Genomic DNA, 12,670 nt, shown 5'->3' on the forward strand with positions numbered 1-12,670 from the left:
GAGACATGGTTAGAAGGCAGGGTCATGAGCTAGATAGGAGTTCTGCTTTGACCCACCATGGCTGGTCTTCTGCTTCAGTTCCTATTCAGCAAGAAGTTTGCAGTTAGTATTCATGGAAGACATTTTGTTCCTTACTCAGTTGGGTGTATTTTTATTTATTAATATTGCTGCCTTGTGAATAGAGCAGAGATATCTGTGGGGTTGGCAAGGCACTTCAGACCACTGACTTGAGTGGTTTTCAGCCAATTGGTAGTAGCTGATAGTTCAGCCTCTTGTATTTGCAAGCTTGCAAAATATGCTTAGCTTGCAGCCAGCTTTGCAGTGGCATCAGCAGGTGCTTATAATTTCCTATAAGAAAATGCCAAAACAGATCTCTGATCGTGTATCAGGAAGTACTGCCACAGCTGTTCGTGTGCCCTGACTTAAGCCTTCAGACCTCTGTCTGGGATCTAAATAGTTAATCTACCTGAGCAAACAGGTAGGAGCCTTTCTTATTTCAATAAAGTTTGATTCCTGGAGGCAGATCTTTTTTTCCAGCAAGTGTCAGATAATTGGAAGGGTAGGGTGAGGCAGGAAACCACGACACGCCTTTGTTGGGACTTGTTAAAGAGCACGGGAATAGAAGAGCAGAAGAAGGGTGAGAATAAACCAGGTTAAATAAAGAAGAGGTGAGCATTTTTGGATGATCACTCAGATTCCACACACCTTTGGAAGGACATGATATAAAGTGAAGGTGGCAAATTTTTGGTAGGAAGGAAGCGCTTGAGGAGAAAAACAGATTTTCAGTTCAGTAACCAAAGCATTCCAGGTAAGTTATATTACTAATAAAAAAAGCAAAAAATCAGAAAAAGGTATCCTTTTTTTCCCTGTCTTCCAGATTCCTTTAAAAACAAGGCAAAATAAAGGAGGTGTTACTTTTTTCTGTGGGGAATGCAATATAAAAATAAGGTTGTGTAAGGGCTGGGTCATTTTGGTTTTCTGTTTGTCAGTGAATACTACTCTTTTAAAGTGAGTATCCAGTGAAAGGAGTCACCTGCTGGGAGATAAGAAATGTGAAGCCAAACTATGGGTACATTTTTAATGCATTTTGTGAAACTATTGTAGAATAGATAAAATTTAGCTGAATGTTCTCTGTTCCATAAGGGTATCGGCATAGTGCAATACAGATCATCTGTTGGCTGTTTTAAAATCTGAGCAGATCTGGAATGTGCTGGAAGAGTAATAGTTGTAAATTTGAGCTTCAGATGGTGGGTACAGGGTGTAATACTAAGTAAGTTGTTCTCTAGTCTTGAGAATAATTTTGAGTGAAGGTTTGTGTTGCCATGGACAAACTTTGCTTTGTCTCAAACAGGTGGGATTTTTTATCAGCAGTGACTCATTTACTATGGACTTTGTGCCATATTTTTGTCTTAGAAGATTATGAAGCACTGTAAAGTGTTTTTGTCACAACAAATCAGAAAAGTCTGATTTGAGAATCAGTTTGAATCCTTCCTACAGCAGGTTTAGCAATTTGAACATAGTGGCATAAAGTGAAAGACTTGTCTTCTTTTTCTGTCTTTAGACTGATTGTAGAGTGACTTTGCAAAGGTTACTTGTCCTTTTGTGAGTAGCTGCTTCATCTGTGAAATGGTGACAGCAGCACTTTCCCGTTCTGCAAACACTTTTTTGATTAATACCGGGTTGTTTGTCTTCCTTTCTGTGCCAGAGCCAAGAAGTTGTGCTGGTCAGAATGGCCTTGCTTTGGCTTGTTTCTTTCTGAGTAGCTCAGTTAAATAGGGACGGTGAGGACACGTTTTTGAAAGGAAGGCATCTGGCAGAGCAGAGTGAAGTCTGGGCAGTGCTTGTTGCTCGTGCTCTGGGATATGAGCACATATTGGTGTCAAAGAAGACAAGAGAAGTTGTGGGCAGAGCAGAATTTGGTTCCTACAGCATGTCCAAGCTTTGGTTGGACATCTAACCAGCTTCCCTGGCATTAACATCATCCAGTGAGTCTACAAAATGAGCAGATTTTGGAAGCATGATTTGGTTGATTCAATTCTAACTGTGTAGGTTTTGATAAAACAACTCCAAAGGAACAGCTTTTAGAGCAGAATGAGAAAGTCAGATTCCTAGTCTGTGGGGTAAAAGAAAGATAAAGGGCCATTTTTTAACCAGTTCTATTAGTTCCAGGACAGTGGCACCTGAAAGGCTTGGTTGAGAGGAAGGGGCACCCTAAAAGACATTCGACATCATGGGAGACATAGTCAGTGGCATCATTTGGAGGTGTCTACTGAGTCTTAGAGTATTCATGATCAAAGGGTTCCAGTGACATTAAATATTATTAATCTCAACACTTGCTGCTGCCTCTTTCTCCTAATAGAGTGTCTCACAGCAGGAGCCTTATTAATGGAGAGAGGAGAGAGCTGAAAGTATGTGCTGTGAGCGCAACAGCATTCTGACATGAAAACTGGGAGCACATTGTGGAGGGATAAAAGAATCTGAAGCATGCCTACTTTTAATTTTCTACCAAAATATATCCTTGTGGTTATTCACCTACCCTTTGAAAAATGTTTATTATAAACTTTCTTACCATTTCACCCAATACCTAAATCCTAAAATAATAAGAGGTGTTAGAATATCCCATCTCAGACTGGCTCAGTGCCCTTGTCAGTGTGCTGCACTCCAAGCAAGTGGCACAGGGGATGCAGAAGACACCGTGCGCTGTCAGGCTTTTGTGGAAAGCACAGACCTGAGCATGCCTTGAATGCTGGGCAGCTGTTGCTGTCCTGCTTTCAGTGCTGTCCAGAGAGGAAGCAGAGTGTGCACAAGTGTGGCAGTGCCAGATCTCTCCTGCTTCCTAGTGCCAATAATGTCTGCAAGTTCCCTGTGTCTGTGAGTGCCACAAGTACACTATGACCACTGAGCTTGTGGGAAGGTGGCCATAGGGTTTCCCTGTCTTATTCTACCTGGCCTGTTTGAAAGTGATGCCACTTCACAAGTTCCTGCTTGTTGCTCAGGGATGATTGCAGTTGGCTTCTCTGATTCAACAGTGCTATTGCTTTCCACAGACATAGCCCACAGCTATGTCTTTGTGAATCTGGTAGGAGCTGGTGAGATGAGTCAATCCTGGCAGATGATGGAAATCCAGCTCAGTCAGCCTGCTGTAGCCTGGGCTGGCTTTTGCATCCATGTGGCAAATACATGTGCAACCTGGATTCAAAGTGCACTGTGTGCTGAGGCCGTGCTGTGACATGCATGGCTCCAAAGATGGGCTTTAACCTATTGTTATTCTTTTTTTAATTACCATCACAGCAAGATACTCCCCTCTCTCAAGAGAAGGCAATGATGCAGAAGATGCATTCCCTCCGTGGTGGTGCTGGCCTCTTCCATAACCAACAACACTTCCCAATAGCAGAGAGGAAGTGGAGTTCTGGGGCTTACAAAGCAGTAGAAAAGCAGTTTCCAAATACGAAACTGTGTTCCTTACCAAAAACACTGACAAAGCCAACAGTGCTGACATCTAGACAACAGCTTCCAGAATCCGTTTTTATGGGGAGAACTTGAAAGATGCTTCCACTGTTGATGCAGAAAGGAAGAATAGCAAAGATATTGCCTTTTCTTGGAGGACCCCTTACCTTGCAGGGGACTGTCATCCCACTGGAGGAGGAACTCTCCTAATGCATATAGCTGCAGTCTTGCATAGGCCTTGGAATCAACACCTTGGATCTTCCCCTGGAAGTCCATAGTGTTAGCAAGCACTGTGAGGATTGAGCACCATCCCACTGCCACCAAGCTTGTGTAAGGACTTGGATGTGTCCTCAGGAACCCCGTTTACAGGGCTGTCTAGACAAGCAGTGCAGGTCAGCAGTGCAGAGTGAGGGCTGTGGGCACTGTGTTGTTCTCTGCAAAGTTCAGCTGAGTCTGTCATAGGAGGCTAAACTGGCTTGGCTGGCAGTGTGCCTTCCACACACAAACTGTTCCTGTCCAGCTCTGGGAATGGCAGGAGCTGCTCAAAGACAGAAGTGAATCTGAACGTCAGGTATTCCTGCAGATTCTCTGCTGCATCCTGCCTTGTGTCGTCATTCATACATGGGCAGTACAAGCATAACTTCAAGGGGGCTACGCCTTCCAGGAGAGTTAAGTGAGGATCAAACTCAGATGGTAGCTGTGCTGGGGGGCACAGTCTTGGGTTCTGCCTCAAGCTGAGCTTTAAAACTTGGAAGGAATTTCGCCCAAAGCTTTTTTAAGACTTGACCTTTTAAATGTGTAGGTTTTGGTACAGCTGGATCTTTAAAGGGGAGACTTCAAATGTAGTGAAGGGTTTTAGCCTATTGTGAGCTTGTATGTAAATTAGAACCTCTTCTCATGGTTTGTGGCTACACAAGATGATTTGTTATCTTAGAGAGACTAGGAGTGAGCAACTGTGTGGTTCCTTCTGACAGAAGTGTTTTCTAAATGATGTTTCTTTTCCACAGTCACGTTTTTTGGTGGTATTTCTGCCTTGGCAGACAGTCATACCTCTACTAAAGATTGTAATTTTGACTAGAAAGAGATTCAAGTCATGAAAAAGAGTGTACACAGTGTTCAGAGCATTGAGTCCAACACTATGTAGACTGACCTGACCTAAGGCATTAAATTAGATCAGATCCCAAAACCACAGATAGGGTCCCCAAACTGTCGCTGCTCTGCCTGTAAAGCAAGATAAAGCACTTCCTACCTGAGTTCCTTGCTGCCAAAAATAGCTAGTTTAAAGGTACGTCCTATCAGTGCTGTGGCTTTAGGGTCCAAGTACCCTGAGAATGCAGTGTTACTGTTGACAGATCAACAGTATCTCTGCCTAGGTTTTTCTGACAGTACTGGCAGAGTGCAGGTAACTTGCTCCTGCAACTGCTTGCACAGCTAATCCTGTACTGAGTCCTGCTTAGAGCTGATGTGTGGGAGTAGTGTTTGGATCCTGTGGTTTTCATCAAAACCAAAGTGTAGTGCCACAAAGTCTGGATATAAATCCAGGTCTAAACTCCATCACTGAGTGGCTTTGCTTCAGTTGCCCCTGTTTCACTTCTTGGCTTTACAATCCCTCTGGTGTTTCAGTATCCAGTGTTGTAGGTGCCAGTCTATTAGTAATAATCATATGGCTCTGGAAGGGCACTGTAAACTCCCTGGCACAGATGTCTTCCAGGCAGTCTACTCTCCAGCTGAAGGAAGCAAGAGGGACTTGTGGGGAGCTGTTGTCATTTCCTACTATTCACGGAACTCTGAGTGCAGTCTCTCTGTTTTCCTTGCAGGTGGCAATGATATGGATTCTGTAACAAAGAAAACAAGGCAAGATGGATCAGAAGTTACTGAAAGACGTAAGGAGGATATATTTTGGTTTTGTATCACAGCCCAGAAAACCCAGAAGTGGATGGCCAATTTTGTAAGGGATCGAATGCCTATGGGAGGACCGGAACTAAGTTCTGCTCCTGACTCTGATCTCTCTGTTGAAGTCAGAATAAGGAATAGAATGGGCCAAGATCAGACATTTAGAGATGTGTATCACAGCCTGATTGTTTAACCAGATGATTGCCCTGTCTTAGCATTTCTAGCCAGTAGTGTGGACATTTGGATGCTGCTTCTACCTCTGATATTAATGCCCTGTGTAGCCTAGAACATGTTCTTTAGATATCTCTTTGGGGCTTTGTGTAAAACAGAGGCTAATTTCCTGCTGGCCATATGGGAATTAACTAGGAAGCCAGTAAGGGGTCTGACCATAAACTTTGCAGTTACAGCAATGGTTCAGAAGTGCCCAGAAATAATAACAGTTCCTTGTTTTACAGGGATCTTGTGAAGACTAAAATCTTTCATGACAGTGATGTTCTTAGAGATAGAAAGACCTGCAAAGAAACACACAGCATTGTGTGCTAATGCAGCCACAGCCCCCAGGCAGTGTGGACTTAAGGGACTTTTATTTAAATGAGTTGATCTTCTTTGGCTGAGTCATGCTCCTGCATGACAAATAAGTAAAAGATTGATCTAGTTTGGCTATATTAACATGCCATTACATCTGCACCCTTTTTTCCCCTCAGTTATTACAGAGACTGTAACCACAAGACTGACGTCCTTGCCGCCCAGTAAGTAATTTTCAGTCATTGCATTACTTCTGCTCAGTGTTCTGTGCCTCTCCATGCTATTTGTCTGCATTATTTCCATTATTTCCATAAATCCCTGGATGCAGCAGGTCTCAGTGCATAAAGACTTGCAGTCAAAGAAAAGCAATTTTCAGAAAAACCTTTCCAAAAATACTGGTTACTGGGGAGAAGGAAGAGTATGTGGGAAGCCATCTGGGTATTGTCAGAAGCAAAACCATGAGCTCCACTAAGACTGGTAGACCACACTCTCCAGGGATTTAAGTCCAGATATAGGGTCTCCAGTGGTAACTGTATTTTGGGAACAAGAATCAAAAGTGATGGGTCTGCAGCCTCCTCTGCTGGGGCTGCAGTGTATTATCCTCCTGTCATCTTACCCAGTTGACAACAGTGAGTGAATCTTTTTGGGTAACATCAGAGGTCACAGGTCATTTCTACCTCTGTAGGGAAGGACAAGTACCAAGTAGGGAAGAATCCTCCATACTCTGTATCCCACCACGTTCTTTATTAGCTTGCTGCAGCTGAGTTGGAAGGGAATTGCACTGTCATCCCATTTATGTTGAGGGTTAGCAGAAGTATCCTTCAGTCTGTGTAGGGAGCAAAACGTTACAAAGGTTTTTTTTGCTTTCCCCACTCCACTGGGTGTGGAGTGTGAATGCTTGTCTGCTCTGCCAAGACACTTCCCTGCAGCTCTGATCTCTCACCAGACATGAAGCTGTACGTGTAATTGAGCGTGTGGACAGCTTTGGGTCCCTCCTGACTTGCCTTGCACTGCCTTTGCTGTTCTTGTCTTCTGCCTTGAGAGAATATCTCATTTTGTACTCATCTCTTTCAGAAGGAGGGAGCAGCAGTGGGCTCAAAACATCATCCCACACTGGAGGGAGTGGAGTGGAAAAGAGGTCTTACACCCATGGCAGCAGCTACGTGACCTCAAGTAAGGAACGAAATCATTGCACAGGGAGGAAACAGGGCAAAGGCAGCATAAATGGGCTGAGGAGAGATGCAGAGCAGGGAACTAGGATGAGCCAGAGGTAAGGAAAACAAGATTTGTGAAAGTAGAAGTGGCAAATACATATGCAAAGCAGAGGTATTCCTTCCCTTAAGTTGGGTTTGAGGATGGGTGAGTAAATGATAAAATTTCCATTTTCCACAGAGAAAAACCTGATTTCAGGAGAACAACAAGAAATGCCATTTCCACTGTTTCTAGGAAGTTCTTCAGAAACAGAATTTTCCTTCTTACATTTTTTCCAAATCACAGTCTTTCTGACCGTTTTTGTTCTAAAGACAGTTTTGATTAATCTTTTGTTGGTCTTGCTGTGGGTAGAATATTCTTAAAGAATTTCCCAGAAAATGTTTTCTTGTGTTTGTGTGTCCATGGCTTTAGCACTTTGAACAGTCTGCCAGATTTTCTAGATATTCTGAATCGTTATATGCTGCTTACTCCATAAAAACAGGATTCTTTTCTGACAGCATTATTTGCCCAGCTATTAAATTGTCATAGTAAAGGTCTCTAAATAATGAAGTTCCTAGCCAGGTATCTGACACACCTCTGTCCCCCATGGGACTGACTGTGTATAGAAAAACATACAGAAAACAATCTCTGTGCTCCAAGAGAGCTGGCAAACCCAAGGGAGTGAAGTGCAGTTTGGAAGTTCAAGAGGAGAGTTAGCCATACCAAACAGATCTGACAGACACCTGCATGCCAGTTGAAGGGCAGATGTTGTGGAATCACTTTGCCTCAGGGCAGAAGTGAACTGATTCCAGTGAAAACGTCAGTCTGATTGTCTGGACTGGCAACAGTGTGAGAACTGAACCCAGTCCTGCAAACACAGAGGATCATGCAGGATTACCATCTTCCTTTTATTTCTTTTCAGTGTGTGGAGGAAGAGAGAAGAACCTAAACTTTAGAAATACTGAAATCTTACAGTTTCACAGAGCATTCTGTAATCTTTTCTTTCCTACTCTCTTGCAGAATGCCTCTAACAGAGGCCTTCTTGTCACAGTAGTTCTCTCTGCTGAATTAAATGGAAAAATTACAGAACAAAACAGGTCCTTGTAGAGGGGAAAGTTGGCAAGAAAACACTGTTGGATACACTCTTTTTGTAGGGATGGGTAAACAATATCCAGTCTGATCCTGCTGATCAGCCTGGATAGGTTACCCTTTATCACAGGGCTCCCTTTTTGCTGCACTCTGATCATACTCCAGCATTAGATTTCATACAAGAGTATGAACACAGCTATGGCTGCTCAGTTCTTTCTCCACAACACTGATGTGAATTAGTCTAAACATAACAGCTACTAATCACCTCCAGGCTGCCTTGGGCCTGATGCACACCTCAATCACTTTTCCAGAAAATGGGCATGACTAAATGTGAGTGTGGATAGTTGCTTTGGAAGGGAAGTGGACTCATCTCTGCTTTCCCTTATCTTGTGAACTGCATCCCTCAGCACTTTGAGTTTGGCTTAACAGTCTCCCAGTTTTTGTAGCCTATGTCATGTAGCACTTGAGTTTACAGGTGGATCTATATCCAGTCCAAAACCCAGCACCGTTCAGAGCTAGATTTGTTCATGCTCAAGGGAGATGGCTCACTCATCTCCCTAGGCCAAAACCTGTCGTATATATCATTGACAAGGTTTGTTTTGAAACCACAAAGATAACCCACACTCCTCTCTGCACTGAATGCTGGGGACAGAGTTAGACCCAAATGTTGTTCTTGTCCATCTCTAGTTATGAGGTGCCAATGCAAATCTGTCCAGCTCAGAGACCCAGGGCATCCAGAGTGTACAGCCAGGGCTTATCTTCAATTTGCTGAGGGCATTTTTTTTAAACTGTAGGTGGAAGTGGTAGATTGAATTCAACATCATCATCCTCTGGCTACAGACAAGCCCAGTCTCCCAGCTCTACTCTCACCAAATCACCTGGCTCGACATTTGAAAGGAAAACCTACGTCAGCCGCCATGCAACTTATGAAGGTACCACAGAACATGCCACAGAAAGGAGGCCAAATGTACTGCACTCTGAGGGCACATTAATGCAGAATTGTCCCCAATAGCACAAGAACCACACTGTGGTTTTGCTAGGAAATAAGCCAGCAGGGACACATTGTAATTATTAAGTCCTGTTTATAGTAATGCTCATTCCTAAAAGGAATTGTGGTATATATTGTTGAAAGACATAAGCAGCTCTTTCATGTGATCCTGAATAGCTCTTTTTTTTTAAATGGAAGTGTTTGCTGCCCACTGGGGTTAGACAGTTGCCAGGAAGACATGTTTTGAAAGCTTTTAATGATCTTGTGCAAAATATTAATGAACCCATTTCTGTTCTTTGCAGGGAGCTCCAGTGCCAACTCTTCCCCTGAGTTTCCCAGAAAAGATTTTGGTATGTTCCTTTTAGAGCTGTTGCTCTGAATGTTGTGGCAAGGTCATGTGAGTTGGTGACTACGAAGGCTTTCTGCACGTTGCTGTGCCTTGCTGTACCTGTGCTGTCTCTGTACTGGGCAGTCAGTGCAGCTCCACGACTTCAGAGGAGTTGTTTGGGACTTACATTAACAGCTGACAGCTGGGTCTGTAGCTGACACATATTCAAACAGAGGGTGCAGACTGTGTATCTGCTGCTCTCAATTGCTTTTGTGATGCTCCCCATATGACATAGGACATGGAGAACATAGTCATGGGATACTTCACAGCATTCCCTCCATCCCCATCCCCTACCACAGCTGGTAGAACAGCTGCAAGCAAGACTCTTAGGATTTTGAGCCACTGCAACTCCAGTTGCTCTTTTCTAGACTTCAGAAAATATAATATATGGAAATATGAACTGGCTGTCAAGTCATACAGTTACACTGAACATTGTCAGCAGGTATGAACTTGCCCTGTCCAAACTCTGAGCTCCTGATTTTACTCAGTGAAGACAGTGAAACATTATGATAAGGCCATCTTTCTGGCTCAGAGAGGAGGCAGGGTTTCTCAGTATCCAGTGTTGGTCAGTGGGGTAAACAGGCCTATTAGCTTCCTTTTGTATATTTGAAATGAGAGATCACTATCTATGAACAACATTTCTGTGTAGAAAAAGAAACGAGCAGTTAGTCCAGAAATGCTAAAGGTGCTACTGATTCTTTAAGATATCTTATGGTCTAAAGGGGGCCTGGTAAAAACACTAAGAGTTCCATTCCCCCAGCTGTGCCCCAAGAAAAGTTACTGTCTGAATCTGGGCACTCTGAGCAAGATTGGTGTGTTGTCTTTCAGAGATGCCACAAGCAGTAAAGACTAACATTGCTTTTTTCTCATTGCTGTTCACAGCATCTGCCTCCACGAGAGGGAGGAGCCAAAGTCGAGGTGAGTGATACTGTTCTTTGAGAAGGCTCCTTTTTTTCTTCAGTGTAATTCAGATGTGTTAAATGGACCTATTCTTTAGCTGGAATCTATCAGTCTACACATAGAGCAGAAAGATTTATCTGTAAGCAGTTTTTTAAACAAGCCTGGTGTAAAGATTGACCCTATTGAAGGTCATGGTGGTTTGGGGTGGGTCAGAAAGGAGGATCTACTTGGGAACCTTGGCATCTGAGGGCATAGGACATAGTCTTCTATCTTGTCTGTTCACTACAATAAACTTGGTCCACCTGTGCTCTGGGACCTGCCTCTGACATATTTACAGTAATTGCATTCATGTTTCTCCCACGGTGATCTGTCTTGCAAACCATAAAGCTGTACCCTGAAATGATCTCATGCTGCTGGTAAGGAGATGGGGAGGAAATTGGGGACTTGCTGTGGTCTGTGTAGCCAGCTCACTGTAAAGCTCTGCATTGTTTAAATCATTCAGTTCTTCTAATAATTTATTAACAGTGGTGGGGAAAGAAGGATTATATTAGTTTGTTAGAGTGTAATATCTGTTCCCAGTGGGTTGAAGAGGAAACTGTAATGTTACTTTATCCAAGTTAATTTTAGCAGTGGGTATAAATCAAAGCATGCTCTTGCACACTGTTCCTGCAGAGTGTCACATTTCCCAATTATTCTGCCTCAGATTGTCACAGTCTCCTCTAGCACACTACATACCTGAGCTCCCATCAGAACTAGGCCATACATAATAGAGCAGACACCAGAGAATCAGGTCCAGCTTCTCATATTACTTCAGAAAATAATTCTAATCCATCAGTTTCTCCACATGAATGCCAAGATAGTGTTTCTTTTATAGTGCACACACTGTCAGATTTCATCTTGAGGAGCGTCTATCACGTGTCCTGGCTGGCTACTTTGCTTGTGGGAAGCAAACTTAAAGGGTTGCCCCAACCAAATCACATTAACTTCGTAGTGTTTTGTGCTGGACAGAAAAAGTCAGTAATAATGTTGGCTTAAAAGCGGCCTGGTTACATTCAGTGAGCCAGAAGAGAAATCAGCACGTGTCAAGAGACTAAACCATACAACCCATTGCAGAGATGGCAGTGTGAATTTTACCCAGGAAGTAATAGGGAATTTGTGTATTTAATAAGCTTTTTTTGGCTCTGTAGCTTTTTCTTCAGAAGGACAATAAAAATAGTATTTATGATGAGTGGGAATATCAGTGTGATTGAGGACTGCATAATTAGGCCTGGTGGTAATAGCAGTATTGACTTCAACACAGGCCCTCAATCAGTAAAATATAGCTCCCTGGAATTTTAATTAACAGACTGTGACCCCAAAACAAAAAGTCACCCAAACCAATTTACATCCAATTCACATGGGCCATGAGCAGTGCTCAGATCAAGCAACAAGACAGCAAGATAGATCAAAAACAGCAAGAAGGAAGGCATTCATTTCAGCCTGAAGATTCATTCCCAGCCCAGGGCACAAATGTATCTCAGTCCTTATTCATGATCTGCTCTTTATTTTCCCAGAGAGTGAAATACGAGTCCGGCTGCAGAGTGCATCTCCCTCTGGCAGATGTAAGTGCCATGGCTTTTATTCCAGGGGTATCAGGGATAAGACAGAGGATGTTGATGCTAGGGGTATGTCTGTAGTGTCTCTGGAACCCAGTCTTCATGATGACAGATAGCAACATGTCATTCTCTTTTTCCTGTCAAGAACTTTATTTTTTCTCCCCTCTCTGAACAAGAAAGCATGCTGTGGGTTAGGTGGTGGTCTTGCAAAGATGTAGTGGTACTTAGTCCCAGAAACAAGCCTCTGTTATTAAGTGGCACCCCCAGAAAGTAACAACTTTATAGATACTCAGGTAAATTCCACTGAACGATTTATCCAGAGCAAGATTACATGTCAGTGAAACAATGGTTTTGAGTGACTCTGGACCCTTGCTTTTCCTGCCAGGGACAGAGTTGGATGACGTGAAACGTTTGCTGAAAGGAAGTCGATCAGCCAGCTGCAGCCCCACGCGATCACCATCAAGTACACTCCCGATCCCAAAAAAGGCTGTGGTGGAGACAAAGATGGTCACTGAGAGCTCTCAGTCAGGTACTTGGCTATTACCAATGTTGCAGTCATTCCAAAGAGTATTTGCCCTAAAAAATACTCAGTTGCTAAGAACATTCAGGTAAGAATACATGGTCTCTGTTCCAGACAGTGGTAGCAATACAGGA

At 43.2% G+C, this 12,670-nt stretch overlaps 1 protein-coding gene across 2 annotated transcripts in view; it reads left to right on the plus strand.

The window, feature by feature from the left end:
- Window positions 1-634: 634 nt before the first annotated feature.
- COL17A1 (collagen type XVII alpha 1 chain) overlaps window positions 635-12,670 on the plus strand; it is a 40,444-nt gene continuing 28,408 nt past the window's right edge. The window contains exons 1-9 of one of the 2 annotated variants that reach the window (XM_050338607.1): window positions 635-808; window positions 5,265-5,330; window positions 6,045-6,089; window positions 6,940-7,038; window positions 8,940-9,077; window positions 9,436-9,483; window positions 10,404-10,439; window positions 11,975-12,022; window positions 12,402-12,545. In XM_050338607.1, coding sequence (XP_050194564.1) covers window positions 5,276-5,330; window positions 6,045-6,089; window positions 6,940-7,038; window positions 8,940-9,077; window positions 9,436-9,483; window positions 10,404-10,439; window positions 11,975-12,022; window positions 12,402-12,545 — 613 coding nt within the window. In that variant the 5' untranslated portion in view covers window positions 635-808; window positions 5,265-5,275. The remainder of the gene's footprint in view (window positions 809-5,264; window positions 5,331-6,044; window positions 6,090-6,939; window positions 7,039-8,939; window positions 9,078-9,435; window positions 9,484-10,403; window positions 10,440-11,974; window positions 12,023-12,401; window positions 12,546-12,670) is intronic. The other variant, XM_050338598.1, reaches the window with a different exon arrangement.

This window comes from Myiozetetes cayanensis, unplaced genomic scaffold (genome assembly GCF_022539395.1).
Source record: "Myiozetetes cayanensis isolate MyiCay16 unplaced genomic scaffold, myiCay2020 scf10, whole genome shotgun sequence".
Taxonomy (NCBI): domain Eukaryota; kingdom Metazoa; phylum Chordata; class Aves; order Passeriformes; family Tyrannidae; genus Myiozetetes; species Myiozetetes cayanensis.